At 37.5% G+C, this 13,077-nt stretch overlaps 5 protein-coding genes across 8 annotated transcripts; 3 read left to right on the top strand and 2 right to left on the bottom strand.

Annotated features, from left to right (window-relative positions):
- Window positions 1-37: 37 nt before the first annotated feature.
- Window positions 38-2,645, bottom strand: LOC17900224 (E3 ubiquitin-protein ligase RGLG5). 2 transcript variants are annotated; one of them, XM_023777519.1, is made up of 10 exons: window positions 2,535-2,645; window positions 2,053-2,274; window positions 1,870-1,954; window positions 1,622-1,762; window positions 1,402-1,515; window positions 1,225-1,322; window positions 1,061-1,140; window positions 742-975; window positions 490-643; window positions 38-411 (listed from the first exon to the last, which is right to left on the bottom strand). In XM_023777519.1, exons 2-10 carry the CDS (start codon window positions 2,251-2,253, stop codon window positions 274-276), a joined length of 1,245 nt encoding a protein of 414 aa, XP_023633287.1. In that variant the 5' UTR covers window positions 2,254-2,274; window positions 2,535-2,645; the 3' UTR covers window positions 38-273. The 2 variants fall into 2 exon arrangements, with proteins under 2 accessions (XP_023633287.1, XP_023633289.1); XM_023777521.1 differs by having other exon boundaries at window positions 499-643.
- Window positions 2,646-2,973: 328 nt separating this feature from the next.
- On the top strand, window positions 2,974-6,652 carry LOC17900008 (paramyosin). Of its 2 annotated transcripts, XM_023777518.1 has the most exons (6): window positions 2,974-4,693; window positions 4,776-4,852; window positions 5,203-5,314; window positions 5,440-5,556; window positions 5,903-6,261; window positions 6,382-6,652. In XM_023777518.1, the coding sequence occupies exons 1-5, from the start codon at window positions 3,287-3,289 to the stop codon at window positions 6,251-6,253; spliced, it is 2,064 nt and encodes a 687-aa protein (XP_023633286.1). In that variant the 5' UTR covers window positions 2,974-3,286; the 3' UTR covers window positions 6,254-6,261; window positions 6,382-6,652. The 2 variants fall into 2 exon arrangements, with proteins under 2 accessions (XP_023633286.1, XP_023633285.1); XM_023777517.1 differs by having other exon boundaries at window positions 5,903-6,652.
- Window positions 6,653-7,425: 773 nt separating this feature from the next.
- LOC17898682 lies at window positions 7,426-10,378 on the top strand. Of its 2 annotated transcripts, none has more exons than XM_023777215.1 (15): window positions 7,426-7,594; window positions 7,821-7,901; window positions 7,984-8,107; window positions 8,196-8,288; window positions 8,377-8,481; window positions 8,567-8,650; window positions 8,735-8,853; window positions 8,932-9,033; window positions 9,101-9,214; window positions 9,300-9,359; window positions 9,446-9,512; window positions 9,621-9,674; window positions 9,770-9,847; window positions 9,937-9,972; window positions 10,120-10,378. In XM_023777215.1, the coding sequence occupies exons 2-15, from the start codon at window positions 7,882-7,884 to the stop codon at window positions 10,201-10,203; spliced, it is 1,140 nt and encodes a 379-aa protein (XP_023632983.1). In that variant the 5' UTR covers window positions 7,426-7,594; window positions 7,821-7,881; the 3' UTR covers window positions 10,204-10,378. The 2 variants fall into 2 exon arrangements, with proteins under 2 accessions (XP_023632983.1, XP_023632984.1); XM_023777216.1 differs by having other exon boundaries at window positions 7,798-7,901.
- Window positions 10,379-10,509: 131 nt separating this feature from the next.
- On the top strand, window positions 10,510-11,748 carry LOC17900243 (probable E3 ubiquitin-protein ligase XERICO). Its single transcript, XM_023777217.1, has one exon. The coding sequence runs from the start codon at window positions 11,043-11,045 to the stop codon at window positions 11,463-11,465; it is 423 nt and encodes a 140-aa protein (XP_023632985.1). The 5' UTR covers window positions 10,510-11,042; the 3' UTR covers window positions 11,466-11,748.
- A 266-nt stretch (window positions 11,749-12,014) lies between these two features.
- LOC17900248 lies at window positions 12,015-12,446 on the bottom strand. The gene has a single exon (XM_006303410.2). The coding sequence runs from the start codon at window positions 12,396-12,398 to the stop codon at window positions 12,135-12,137; it is 264 nt and encodes an 87-aa protein (XP_006303472.1). The 5' UTR covers window positions 12,399-12,446; the 3' UTR covers window positions 12,015-12,134.
- Between the last annotated feature and the right edge of the window lie 631 nt (window positions 12,447-13,077).

The raw sequence follows: 13,077 nt of genomic DNA, 5'->3' as shown, positions 1-13,077 counted from the left end.
AACACGAATTGTATGTAAATGAAATATTTTCACGCTATCATGGAAACAATCTATTATTAAAAAAGCTCTGAAGCTTATAATACTGAAAGCTAATCACTGCACTTTGTGTTCAATCGAGTGCACTGAGAATAAACTATATACAGAAAGAATAAATGGAGAACCACAAAAATCGTTTATTCCTATAGAGATTAGAAACAATGGCGAAGCCTAGAGAAAAAATAATGGGTTTCGTTCACCTTGTGGTCGATGATCTAATGAAAAAAGTACCATTCATCAATAGAGCTTGATGCGAACTGCAATCGTGCTGCGGCATATGGGACACTTATCAATGTCTTGTCCACATTCATGGCAAGTCTGATGGCCACAGTTGAATGCCATGTTCTTTGCATTAACCAGACAGATAGGGCAATTCTGAAATTCATTTGAAAAATTTGGTTAAATGAGTGATTATTGCACAGTTTCTTTATGATTAAAGGCCTATACACAAACCTCTCTCACGTTACTATCAGCTGAAATAGGCGGTGCAGTGGCAACAGTGTTTGACCAGGAAGTTTTCGAGCTGGTGTTTAGAAATGGATTAGTAGTACTAGCACTGATTGGTGGTGGAAGAGCAATCTTGTTTGGAGACTTTCCAGTTCTTCGTCTGCAAATTTGGAAACAAGGGCATTTGCTGGTTATATAAAGAGTTTTGTAGTTGCAGTAGTTACAGTAATACTGTCAATAAAATATCAAGATATTAACCCGAGTAAGCCGAGCTCGAGGGTGGCCTTATACTGAGACGGGATCTCCATCAAGGCGGAAAGTGCAAATTCTGCTTCTTTTCTTCCAGGATCAAGGTTCTTTGCCATAATCTCCGTGAAGTTCACAAACTGAAAATTATCAAAGGCACGAGCGGGGATGTTGTCATCAAACTGTCTCATTGTATCCCAAGGACCATCTCCAACACCAACCAGAACTATCGATAAAGGATATGCACTGCGATTTGCACCATAAGTTAGAGCACAGAGGTTATTATATATCTGATTTTGACTAAACGTAAGGAGAGATATCAGATATGTACCTAGCTCTAACAATCGCATCAATGGTCTTTTGTTCTTGGGAGCTGAGGCCGCCTTGATTTGTATCAACACTTCTGGTTACCTGACATTCATAAACATCAAAACCTAGTTAATCATGCGATTAATGTCGGATAATGAATGTAGCAAAACCAAAATATTTATTCACCTGTCCATCAGCAATTATGAGAAGAACATGGTACTGCCCTCCACTTTCTTCCACAATTGTCATGGCCCTTTCGATAATGGGTGCAAAAGAAGTTGGCCCTGTGACATGAGCAACCAAAGATCATGTAAAAGAACACTAAACACACACGAGCAGGAAATAGAGTTTCTAAATCTCGACCTGCAAGACGCAGCTGAGGAACAATCTCTCTATAACGTGAAAGGACTTCTTCAAAGCCGTTACAGAATGTATCATCCGGAAAGAAGCTGAAGACATGCTGATCATGTGTTGTAGCTGCAAGAATCAAACATACAAACACAAAAAAAAAACAATTAAATAAACATTTATCTTTAAGATATACAAGACTAACAAGTCTTTTTTCTTTGCAGAAAATTATTACCATCTCCAAATCCATAACAAGGGATCAAATTATCCTCATCAAAAACAGATAAAGTCTTTCCAATGATGGAAATCGCTTGCTGGTACGGGTTTGGACTTGTTCCAATGTAATGCAAGCTTTGCCTATTGAAAGATCTCGCTCCTGAATTCAAAATCAAACCCACCAAAAAAGCATTACACAAAAACCCTTCAAATTTTCAAACAATTGCTTAACATACATCAAGAAGAGAAAAAAAATCAAACTTTCACCTGTCCACTCATTGCTCTTAGTGACATCTATACCAACAATCAGATTCGATGACTCCAAACCAGCATGAGAAAGAGCAGCCGTAACCTATAATAAACCACGAACATTCAATAAACAGAATCAACAAACACAAAAACTCTCAAAAATCTCGTAAAGCCAAAAACATTCAATGATGGAAACTGGACCTCATCAATGGAACGGTAGTAATCACCGATCTGAGAATACTTCTTCTGCGGAAACTTTTTGAGAGATGAAGAAACAGGAGCTTGAGGAGTGTAGTGAGGGATGTTTTGGTGAGGATTGTGCCCGTAAGAAGATATAGAAGCACTTTGAGGATATCTACCACTGCTTCTCTTGCTCGAGCGTTTTGAACTGCTACTTCCCATCACAGATTGACTTAAACTTCCCTGCAAAACCAAAATTATATTAATTTTTGCTGGAGCATTATCGATCTGATCAAGTATCTTCTTCTATTCCTTGTTTTTGATTACATTAACAAGCTAGAAAACATATAAAATTCATCAAAGAATCGATTTTTTCTAGGAAACTGAAGCGTCGGTCGGAACTGTAGTGAAAGGTTCCAACTTTGTAATCAATTCAGATCGTAGAAAAAGTGAACTTGGAGAGAAGACTGATCAGTAAATCTTAATGTGCAATTTATGTTTACCTTCTTAATGAATCGGTTCTGTCTGCGTACGCTGAATCTGCTGAATGAATGATTGATTTCTTTGTGAATGTATATAAGAGAATTACAAGTCAGGATATTTTAGTTTCTTTTTATTATTCCATTTTGAAATTGGAATTTGATTGGAGAAATAGGTTCGGTTAGCTATATTATCGGGTATGATTTATCCGTTTACTGGCCTAAACAAATCTTTTAACTAATAAAGATCTTAATTAACTTAAACCTTAACTATGTAGATAAGATTTTAGATTTGATGTCATCTATAATACTTGCTATCTTTTCTGTGATATGTAAATTGTAATATTTTTATAGAAATTGATAAAAAGTATAGAATGAAACGGGCTTAAGACATAGTTGGGCCTTACAAAACTAGCCTACCAAATCTTTTAATAAAAAGCAAAAAGAAATTGAAAAATAAGTAAACCAACCCAACTCTACGCCGAGAATTGCTTTTTTCTTCTGTCTTCTCCGTCGTGGTATTTGAAGTTCCTCCGCCGTAGAAGATCGGCTCTTTGTTTCACCTACTTTTAAATAGTTAATACCCTTACCGGAAATCTTTATCCTGCGATCGGAGACGGCTGTTTGGTAGCAAACGCTTATTTCGATCTTCCATTTTCCCAAGTTTGCCTCTTTGGTGAAGCAATTGCGCCAATTCCTTGCACGCCACTGTTGCAATTAGCAAAAACTAGATCGGAGAGAAGCCAAAATCGTCTTCACTGATCGACGGTGGTGAGATGGCTAACGGAACCGATGAGGACACCGATGCTGTCCTCAGCGATGTTGAGTCCGATGAACCAGCGCCTGTTGTTTTAAAGGATCCGCCGCGGGAAGATTCATCGGAAGAGAGGATAACGGAGCTAATCGCGGAGCTTGATCGTGAGAAGAAAGCTCGAGAAGCTGCTGAGAGCTCGAAATCGGAGCTTCAGGTGTCATTCAATCGGTTAAAGGCTCTTGCCCACGAGGCAATTAAGAAGCGTGACGAGTCTAAGCGAGAACGAGATGAAGTCTTGAAGGAGAAGGAGAGTTTAACAAAGGAGCTGGAGAATGTGAATAAAGGTAAGGATGAATTGATTAAGCAGCAGGATGAGATGTCGAAGAAACTTGATGAGGCTGTGAGATCTAGAGATGGTTTAAAAGCAGAGATTGAGAATTCGTCGCATATGTTGGTTTCTGGGATTGAGAAGATATCTGGTAAAGTAAACAGCTTTAAGAATTTTTCAAATGGGGGTCTTCCCAAGTCTCAGAAATACACTGGTCTTGCTTCTGTGGCGTATGGAGTTATTAAGCGTACTAATGAAATCGTGGAGGAGCTCGTTAGGCAGATTGATACTACTGCAAAGTCGAGAAATGAAGCTAGGGAGCAGATGGACCAGCGGAATTATGAGATAGCCATTGAAGTTTCTCAGTTGGAGTCTGCTATCAGTAATTTACGATTAGAGGTTGCAGAGAAGGCTTCAATTATTGATGATTTAGAGAGGGGTGTGAGTGAGAAAGACAAGAGGATTACTGAACTTGAGAAAGGTAGTTTAGAGAAGGTAAGTGTGCTGGAAGGGGAAGTTCTGGAACTGAAACAGTTGGTTGATGAGTATGATGGGAAGTTGAAGACTATGGAACTGAAGATGGTAGCTCAGCGTCCTTTGTTGATGGATCAGCTGAATCTTGTATCAAGGATCCATGACCAGCTTTACGAGGCTGTAAGGATAGTTGATGGAAATAGTTCCGAACAGTCAGATTTGTCTGAGTCTTTCTTTATGCCTCAAGAGACAGAGATGGAGGAGAACATTCGAGCTTCTTTAGCAGGTATGGAATCCATCTTCGAACTGACCAAAGTGGTTTCTGGGAAAGCACAGAGTTTGGTGGAAGAGAATAGCCATGAACTAAAGAATTTGAATGAAACCGTGGGTCTATTAGTTAAGGAGAAGGAACATATTGGTACTTTACTGAGGAGCGCTTTGTCCAAAAGGATGACCGTGGAGCAGCCATCCCAAAAAAGAGAATTGTTCCAGGCTGCAGAGAATGGTTTGAGGAATGTTGGTATTGATTCCAAATTCAGTAAACTCTTAAAGGATGGAAAGGTTCAGGACTCTCGTAGTGGTAGTACCGATGATCATAGTACGGAGGAGAATGAAATATTTTCCCTGGTGTGTGTTCCTTTATGCCGATTATGTTTTGATGAATTTCATTTGTGCGGGCACCTTATGATGTCTCTATATTGGAATGCAGGCCAGCACATTGGAAAATATTGTCAAGGCATCTCAACTTGAGATCGTTGAACTGCAGCACTTGTTGGAGGAGGCAAGGTAAGCTCTTTAAAGCATAATCCTTCCTTTATATCTAATAACTTTGATAGTGGAGTTTACTTGGATTCGCTAGAAAGTAAATGCTTAGTTTTACCTCATTGATTCGTGTGACCTAGGAAAGATGTGGCAGAATCATTATGTATTCGAGCAGCTTTTTATTGGGAACCTAATGTTCTTGAGGCATCGTACTTGATGTTCAATAAATCTCCATGGAAGTGACTGTTTTAATGCATTTTTTAAAATGTGATACTCCTTGTTGTCCAATGTAGTTTGCTTTTCACAGCGATCCTTTTGTTTGCTTTTCTTGGTGTCTCTTACGTGGACCACTTCTATTTGTGTGTATCAACCAGGGAAGAGACTAACGCTCTGAGGAAACAATTGGACACTCAAACGAAGGAGCTTAACCAGAGAATGCGCCAAATTGAAGAACTTAAAGAAAAAGAGAGGATAGCGAATGAAAATGTGAGTGAATTTTTGCTTGCTATTGCTGTGAAAGCTGATTGTTTTGTGGATCATTTGGCTTTTGCTACGAAGTATATACAATATGTCTCAAGAGTTTGTTTAACTTTTGGTTCCTTGGATAATAGGTTGAAGGGCTTATGACTGACATTGCTGCTGCTGAAGAAGAAATAGCAAGATGGAAAGTAGCAGCCGAGCAGGAGGCTGCTGCTGGTGGAGCTGTTGAACAAGACTTCACATCACAGGTGTGTGGTTAGTCCTGGTGTGGTCTAGTGCAGGAGCATTGTTAGTACCCTAGGAGGTTTGTAGTGTGGATAATAGCTATGTTGACAAGCTCAGTAACTATACTTGAGTCAGTTAGCTTGAGAGCTAAAAGGAAATCTAGGAGATAGTTGGTGTATTCAGGATTTGCTCTGGGTATTAGGAATAGGGCTGAGTAGAGATTCTCCTACTAATTAAGTCTCTTTATGATGTGTTGTTCTTGGTAGAGTGCGTAAAGAAGTTCTTTGGATCCTATCAAAGTACTCTGTTCTATTTATAGGTATGCCTAAGGAATGACAGTCTTAACTCTTATTGGCTTTGTTTGCTCAGCTGTCTGTGCTAAAAGAAGAACTTGAAGAGGCAAAGCAAGCTATCATAGAATCAGAGAAGAAACTAAAGTTTAAGGAAGAGACAGCTGCAGCAGCCATGGGTGCAAGGGATGCAGCAGAGAGATCTCTGAGACTCGCAGACAATAGGGCGACTAAGTTGAGGGAAAGAATCCAAGAGCTAAACCGTAAAGTTGAAGAATTAGAAACCCATCGAGATATGAATACATCAAACAGAGCTAGATATGCGTGTTGGCCATGGCAACTTCTCGGGATTGATTTTGTGGGAGGACGAAGAATTGAGTCAGGACAAGAGAGCGCGAATGAGATGGAACTCGCTGAACCTCTACTATGAGAAAACCGGTACCCTATTCAAATACCATATACTCTCTGTATTTCTTTTTGTTTTTTATGTATATACCATCTGAAAAATGTTTTTCAAAAAGCTTTTAACATGTTTTCATGTTGTAATGTTTGAAAAAGAGCTTACTTTGGGGGCTTGGCGAAGAGTTGGGTGTTCTCCACACCCAATATGATCAATAAAATATGAAACTTACCATCCCTTTTGGCTCAAAAAACTTAGAAGTGCTATGGATCAGATGATGAATCTCTTGGCTCAAAGTTATAAGGTTTGGACGTTTTTGCAAGTTCGCATCCAAGTACTTGTAGTTGTAGCCTTCTTGAACCTCAAAGACGTATTCAGTAAAGCTAAAATGTACATCATATATTGCAAATACACCTATTTTAAAGATGAGCCACCAAAGGTTAAAACATAAAATATAATTATCCAATCTAATACAAGGCCACAACTTATGCTTCTCAATTTCCTGGCTATACGTTACTTCATAACTTGAAATCGTATTTACTTTTGTCCGAACCAACAATTCAATTTTGAAAAAAGTTATTTATCATAAATTCAAGAGTGCTAATCTTATAGAAATCTTATACCATAAAGAATTGATAATAATAATAATAATATACTATTAGTAAACAATACATTAATAGATATCAATTTTTATTTACTCATTTCTGCACCTTTTTTTTTTTTTTTTGTCGCCCATTTCTGCACCTTTTATTTTCTCCAAATGACCATGTATAACAGGAAAGCATTAAAAAATTGCAGAATGGTAGATAAGTTGCTATATACATTTGTAAAATGTAACAAATATTGTAATAAATACATATGCACAAAAATAGTGATTTCGTTTCAAAAAAGGTTAAATGTGATATATACAGTTTCCAAAAATAGGATGATATTATTTCTACAGTGTATTAAAACTTTTGAAACGTTCAACCACGTTAATTGTAAATTAAACCCATCAAAGGAGTTATACGTAACTTTGTTGATCTTCATCTTCTTGGGTGGGTGAGGAGTCATCATGACTAAATAATATATTTTTCCATATGAGTAATAAGTAACCCAAAAAAATAATTGATAAAAATTCTATATATGTGAAGGCTATAAAACTCTCCGTTTTGGCTTCCAATTTCCATGTGGCTAATCAGTAATCACTCCTCTAATCATATCATTAAAAAAATCTAAGTTTTTTTTTTTTTTAATCACCAGAACAGCTTTCAGTTCCACACGTCGTCTGCTCTGGAATACTGGAGATCGCCGGAGGAATTAGGATCTTCAAGTAAAACAATATCACTTATTTGATCAAAACGCGTTGCTCGTCGTCTCAAATTTTGCGTTGTAATGTCATGTCTTTTTTTTAATTGTTCTGTTTTTGCTATCACCACCTTCGTGCTTTGTCGTGTATACTAATCAACATTGCTGATGACACGTGAATGTAGTATTGTATTGTTAATCTAGGTGATGATAAAGCATCTAAAGTCTTTTGATTAGATCATTCGTGTTTTGTTTTTTTTAACCTGTATAGCTCAAGTGATATGCAGTTTGTTTTATCAATATAACACAGGAGTGATTGAAGATGGTGTTGATGACATTTGTTGCTTGTAAGTTGTAATCAAAACCTAAGTATGGGAATCTTGTCACGCAGGTAAGAAAAGCCCCTTTTATCTTACTGTGCTCTCTCTTCTACATCAGATCGATGGTAATGTGATTGTTGTTTGTTATCACAGCCCAACTTGTAGTAGTAGTAGTAGGAGATCAGACGATAGCGTGAAGCTTCTTACAACTGCTTTGTTTGCTATAGCTTTTGGCATTATTCTTGGACTATCTTTTCCATCTTTATGGATCACTGAGGTTCTTCTTGTTTTCTCTTCAAACAACTTCTTCTCTTTCTTAGATTTATAATCCATTTGTTGCATAACACTTTTTATTGTGTTTGTAGACGAGTCTCCCCAGAAACCTTCTGCATTCCATTGATATCTCACATAGGAATTCAGATATTGCAACTCCTCCCACAGTCAATGATAACTCAAAGGCATGTTTTTATGTTGGAACTTACACATGTTTTTCTTTTAATGTTTCAAGAATAAAACCAAAGCTTATAAACAATGTTTTTGGTTCAGATATGGGTGCCTTCAAATCCTCGAGGCGCTGAAAGATTACCACCCGGTATTGTTGCATCCGAGTCAGACTTGTACTTGCGCAGATTGTGGGGGAGCCCTGATGAGGTTTGTCCTCATTCTTGGATATTACCATATCTTTCATGTGTGATCAGTGACACTAGCTTCAAGTTTCTTTTCTCTGCTTTCTCAGGATTTGAAGAAAGAACCGAGATATCTAGCAACATTTACAGTGGGTTATAATCAGAGACACAATATAGATGCATGTGTTAACAAGGTTTGTGTGATGCCCTTTCTTTTTTTTCTCTTTTTTGCTTGGTTGATAGTAAAACTCATTATGTATTGTCTACTCAAAAACCAGTTTTCAGACAACTTTACAATTGTTCTGTTTCATTACGATGGGAGAACAAGTGAGTGGAATGATGAGTTTGAGTGGTCTAAGACTGCAATACACATAAGTGTCAAAAAGCAGACGAAATGGTATCAATATCTTTGCTTAAGCCTCTCTTCTTTCTCTTGCTATGTGACTTTCTTGACTCCCATATTATAAACTTTAAGGTGGTATGCAAAGAGATTCTTGCACCCGGACATTGTAGCACGATACGATTATATATTCATATGGGATGAAGATCTTGGAGTCGATCACTTCAACGCAGAAGAGTGAGTTTCTTTTACTTTCTCACTTCCATTTTACTGAGCCAATAAAAAAATATGTTTGTTGTTGCAGATACATAAAAATGGTGAAGAAGCATGGCCTTGAGATTTCACAGCCTGGTTTGGACCCAGAGACAGGGTTTAATTGGCAGATCACCAAAAGAAGAGAACATAGTGAAGTCCATAAGTATATATCAAACTCATAACTTCCTCTCTAGATGGCTTTAATTATCTTACAATACTGTTATGTATATGACTTGAATCTTTATCAGGGAAGAAACAGATGAAAAACTAGATTGGTGCTCTAATCCTCCCCGGCCTCCATGTGCTGCGTATGTTATAATAATCTCTCTATCAAACTCAAGTTTTAGATGTCCACATATTTAGCTCAACTTTTGTGTCTTTCATAAAACCACAGATTCGTGGAGATCATGGCTCCTGTCTTCTCAAGAGCTGCGTGGCGCTGCGTGTGGCATATGATCCAGGTCACAATTAAACTTTATTATCTCTTGTCTTATTCCACTATATGCAGAATTTCTTTATCCCTTTCCCAATCAAATTCTAACTTAAACCTTATTGTGAACTGAAAACAGAATGATTTGGTTCATGGTTGGGGTCTTGATTTTGCACTCAGAAGATGTGTTGAGGTAGGTACACAAAATATTCAAATGTTTCATATAAACGTACCTGCATGTTTGATCGATTGATGATGATGCTCTCACTTTTATATTTGGAAATGAAGGAGCCTGCATATGAGAAGATAGGAATAGTAGACTCTCAGTGGATCGTTCATCAATTTATACCTTCCCTTGGCAATGAGGTTAAACCAACTTCTTTACTTTCTCCTCTCTAAGAAAAAAAACAATTAAAATCTCATTCTTTCTCTTTTTCTTGCCAATATGAATCCAGGGAAAAGCAGATAACGGGAAAGCCCCATGGCAAGGGGTAAGAAATCTTGGTTTTGTATTTGCCTTGTCTGAAAAAGAAGAGCTTGCACTCTATAACAAATACCTAGGGATGTCTTAGGTTTCTAGATACCTTGACGAGAAAGCAACCAATGGAGCAATCTTTTTAAAATTTCTGTGTTTGCAGGTGAGGGATAGATGTCAACTGGAATGGAAATTGTTCGAGAAAAGAGTTGAAAACGCAGAGAAGGATTACTTCAAATCGTTATAACAAGTTGAAAGCCCATCCAATTCAACCACCTCTCCATAGGACCTTACCATATTAGTAGTTGTTGTAGCCATGAGATACTTCTGAGGTTGCCATACATACTAATTAGTACTATTTGTATCTCAACATTTACATATACATACATCTCTCTACAGGTTATATATAGATAATTACCCCATCTCCTTAAACTGAATAATATAGAAAAGAGAGTTGTCAATAACAATCCATGGTCTCAATCACACGAAGAGATCGTGAGGTTCTGAAACAGAACATGTGTGGACTCTGCAAGGATTTGTCAACTTTTTATGTTAAGATGACTGCCGTGTCAGCACGTCCGTACGAATTACATGCTTGCGATCGTGAGAGATGAAGTCTCCACGTGTCGATTAGGAGTCGACCTCGGGAGAACAAGGAGCTCTCCACAACGCACTATCTGGTTGGCTTATCACAATACGTGTCAGAAGATCAACAAACAAACAGACCACAGAAACATACAAAAACAGAGTTTTTTTCATTTATTTTATGTTCTTTTTTTCTCCGTTATAAAAGGAAGAAGCTACCTTATTGAAAATACGAAGAGTCCACCACGATCAAGTTGTGGAGACTTGAGAGGGATTGAGTCTCTAAGCATAGCCTCTATCGTGTTGACACGTGTTTAGACCACCGCTGGTTAAAATACAAAAACCCAATCGCCCATCGGAAACATGAGTGGCGGCTATACTTCCTCTCTATTTCTCTTCTTCTAAAGATTTCTTTTTCTTTTTCAAAAAGTCTCAAAAACTTTCAAAAGAGTTCTCATCTCTGTAGGATATAATCTACATAAGAAGACATCACTTACAAGAATGGGTCTTTCGCAGTTTCCGACAGCGTCAGAAGGAGTGCTACCACTTCTTGTGATGAACACGGTTGTTTCAGTCACTCTCTTGAAGAACATGGTGAGGTCTGTTTTTCAGATTGTGGTATCCGAGAGCGAAGCCTCCATGGAATTAGATGAAGATGTGCCCGAAGAGGATTTCTTGAGTAGAAGAATCTCAATAACACAGTTCAAGTCTCTGTGTGAGAACAGAGGAGAAGGAGAGGTAGAAGAAGAGGAAGAAGAAGGTGAAGAGAAAGTAGTAGAGTGTTGTGTGTGTCTTTGTGGGTTTGAAGAGGAAGAGGAAGTGAGTGAGTTGGTTTCTTGCAAGCATTTCTTCCACAGAGCTTGTCTTGACAAATGGTTTGGTAATAACCACACCACATGTCCTCTTTGCAGGTCTATTCTCTAGTGGTGCGAGTCTTTGTTTTACTCTTTTTTATGGTTTGGTTACATTTTATAGGAAAACAAAATACAAAACTCTATCCTCTGTTTTTCCCTTTTTGGTGTTTATGTTTTTTCCCCTTTTTTTCTTGGTTTGAAAAAGGGGTTTTTTCATAATAAACAAGACTTTAATTGTTGTATGTGCCATTTGTGTGTGTGTGTGTGTGTGTTGTGTGTTTTCCCCTTTTCTTGGTTTATAAAAGGGGTTTCTTCATTTGTCTAATATTAATGAGATATAATGTTCAAACTCTTAAGCTCTTGTAGAAAGAATTATATTTTATATATTCTTGCACTTTATTTCATGTATTCATGATTAGTGTGACAATCTTGCATTTAAATGTGATACCTAGACTATATCTTGTAGTATATTATGGTTTGTGTAGTTACCATTCGAAGCTCAAACTAGATTTTTGCATGTTATTGGAAGAGAACTTTTGTGTTGGGACTAAACATTTATAAGTACATAAAAGTCTTTATTTCAATGCACCTTTGTAGACAAAGGTAACAACAGCACCCATTTTGTTGCAAAACAAAAATAAAAACAAAAAGAAGAAGAACACACAAATATCATTTAATACAATCTTTATAGAATACGGTTTGTCACTTATTATTTCTTATTTCTTTACCTGCATATAAACTAGGCACTCTTAGTCATCCACTTACTGAACTTCGTATGCTCAAACTTGATGAACTCCTCTGCTTCTTTGTCAACATCCTCTGCTTTTGCAACCTCTCTTGTGCCCATCTTCTCGCTCTTCGACCTCCTCATATCAGCATACTCGAAGCCCTGAATCGGTTCTTCGGCTGCAATGACAGCTCGAAACTCCTTCATCGAGTCCCGGTGATGATGATTATGATGATGATGATGAGATTTGTGATTGGAGGAGTTTCCTAGTACCATCCTTAAAAACTAGAACCTTTTAGCTCTATTTGTGTTTCGAGTGTTGTTGTTTTGTTAGCTATATCTTTAGAAAACTATCGTAAGATATCTTTTATATAAGAGATGTGATGAAGCTGAAGTCAACATAAACGATGGCCGTGAATCCGATTCCCTTATTTTTCCTTTATGTCTTATCCGAGCAAATATAGAAATGCACCCCTCGATGTTTGGCTGATTTTAATATATTCTATATGCACATGTCTAAAGATTTGGGCTAATGATATATATGTAAGGATCTAATACGAAACATAGCGTGTGAGAGATTAGCTTTAACACAATAGATAACAAAGATTGATTGGTCGAAAACTTCAACAACTTGGGAATCCTTGAAGTGGGGGCAACGGTTTATAAATTTTCTAAGGTCGTATATGCCAACGAAACAGTATATGGTAGTTACTGTTGGTTATTCGTCACACTATTATGATCGAATTAGATGCCTTTAATAATAATGTTATCATTGAATGTGCAACTTTAATGGAGAACGTAGGAAAAACGTGGTTTTCTATTCGTCGGTTCTCTTATAGATTTGTCTTTGTTGCTTTGTCAAAAGGTAATGAAAGTTGTGTCAACTAGCTTTGGCATGGCCCGTCCCGGCCCGGCCCATATAATAGGGGAGAGAATCTGTGAATGGGGAGCCTAG

This window comes from Capsella rubella, unplaced genomic scaffold (genome assembly GCF_000375325.1).
Source record: "Capsella rubella cultivar Monte Gargano unplaced genomic scaffold, Caprub1_0 scaffold_1, whole genome shotgun sequence".
Classification (NCBI taxonomy): domain Eukaryota; kingdom Viridiplantae; phylum Streptophyta; class Magnoliopsida; order Brassicales; family Brassicaceae; genus Capsella; species Capsella rubella.
The sequence above is the reverse complement of the archived record's forward strand: the minus strand, read 5'-3'. Positions and strand labels throughout refer to the sequence as shown.

Excerpts from the sequence above, each read along its gene's own strand:
- LOC17900224 (XM_023777519.1), bottom strand. The coding sequence starts at position 2,253 with ATGGGAAGTAGCAGTTCAAAACGCTCGAGCAAGAGAAGCAGTGGTAGA. Across the intron at positions 1,323-1,401 it reads TCCTCAGCTGCGTCTTGCAG|GGCCAACTTCTTTTGCACCC; the intron begins GTCGAGATTTAG and ends CTCATGTCACAG. Across the intron at positions 976-1,060 it reads GATGCGATTGTTAGAGCTAG|TGCATATCCTTTATCGATAG; the intron begins GTACATATCTGA and ends TGCAAATCGCAG.
- LOC17900008 (XM_023777518.1), top strand. The coding sequence starts at position 3,287 with ATGGCTAACGGAACCGATGAGGACACCGATGCTGTCCTCAGCGATGTT. Across the intron at positions 5,315-5,439 it reads AGAGGATAGCGAATGAAAAT|GTTGAAGGGCTTATGACTGA; the intron begins GTGAGTGAATTT and ends CTTGGATAATAG. Across the intron at positions 5,557-5,902 it reads AACAAGACTTCACATCACAG|CTGTCTGTGCTAAAAGAAGA; the intron begins GTGTGTGGTTAG and ends TTGTTTGCTCAG.
- LOC17898682 (XM_023777215.1), top strand. The coding sequence starts at position 7,882 with ATGGGAATCTTGTCACGCAG. Across the intron at positions 9,215-9,299 it reads GAACATAGTGAAGTCCATAA|GGAAGAAACAGATGAAAAAC; the intron begins GTATATATCAAA and ends AATCTTTATCAG. Across the intron at positions 9,973-10,119 it reads GGAAAGCCCCATGGCAAGGG|GTGAGGGATAGATGTCAACT; the intron begins GTAAGAAATCTT and ends CTGTGTTTGCAG.
- LOC17900243 (XM_023777217.1), top strand. The coding sequence starts at position 11,043 with ATGGGTCTTTCGCAGTTTCCGACAGCGTCAGAAGGAGTGCTACCACTT.
- LOC17900248 (XM_006303410.2), bottom strand. The coding sequence starts at position 12,398 with ATGGTACTAGGAAACTCCTCCAATCACAAATCTCATCATCATCATCAT.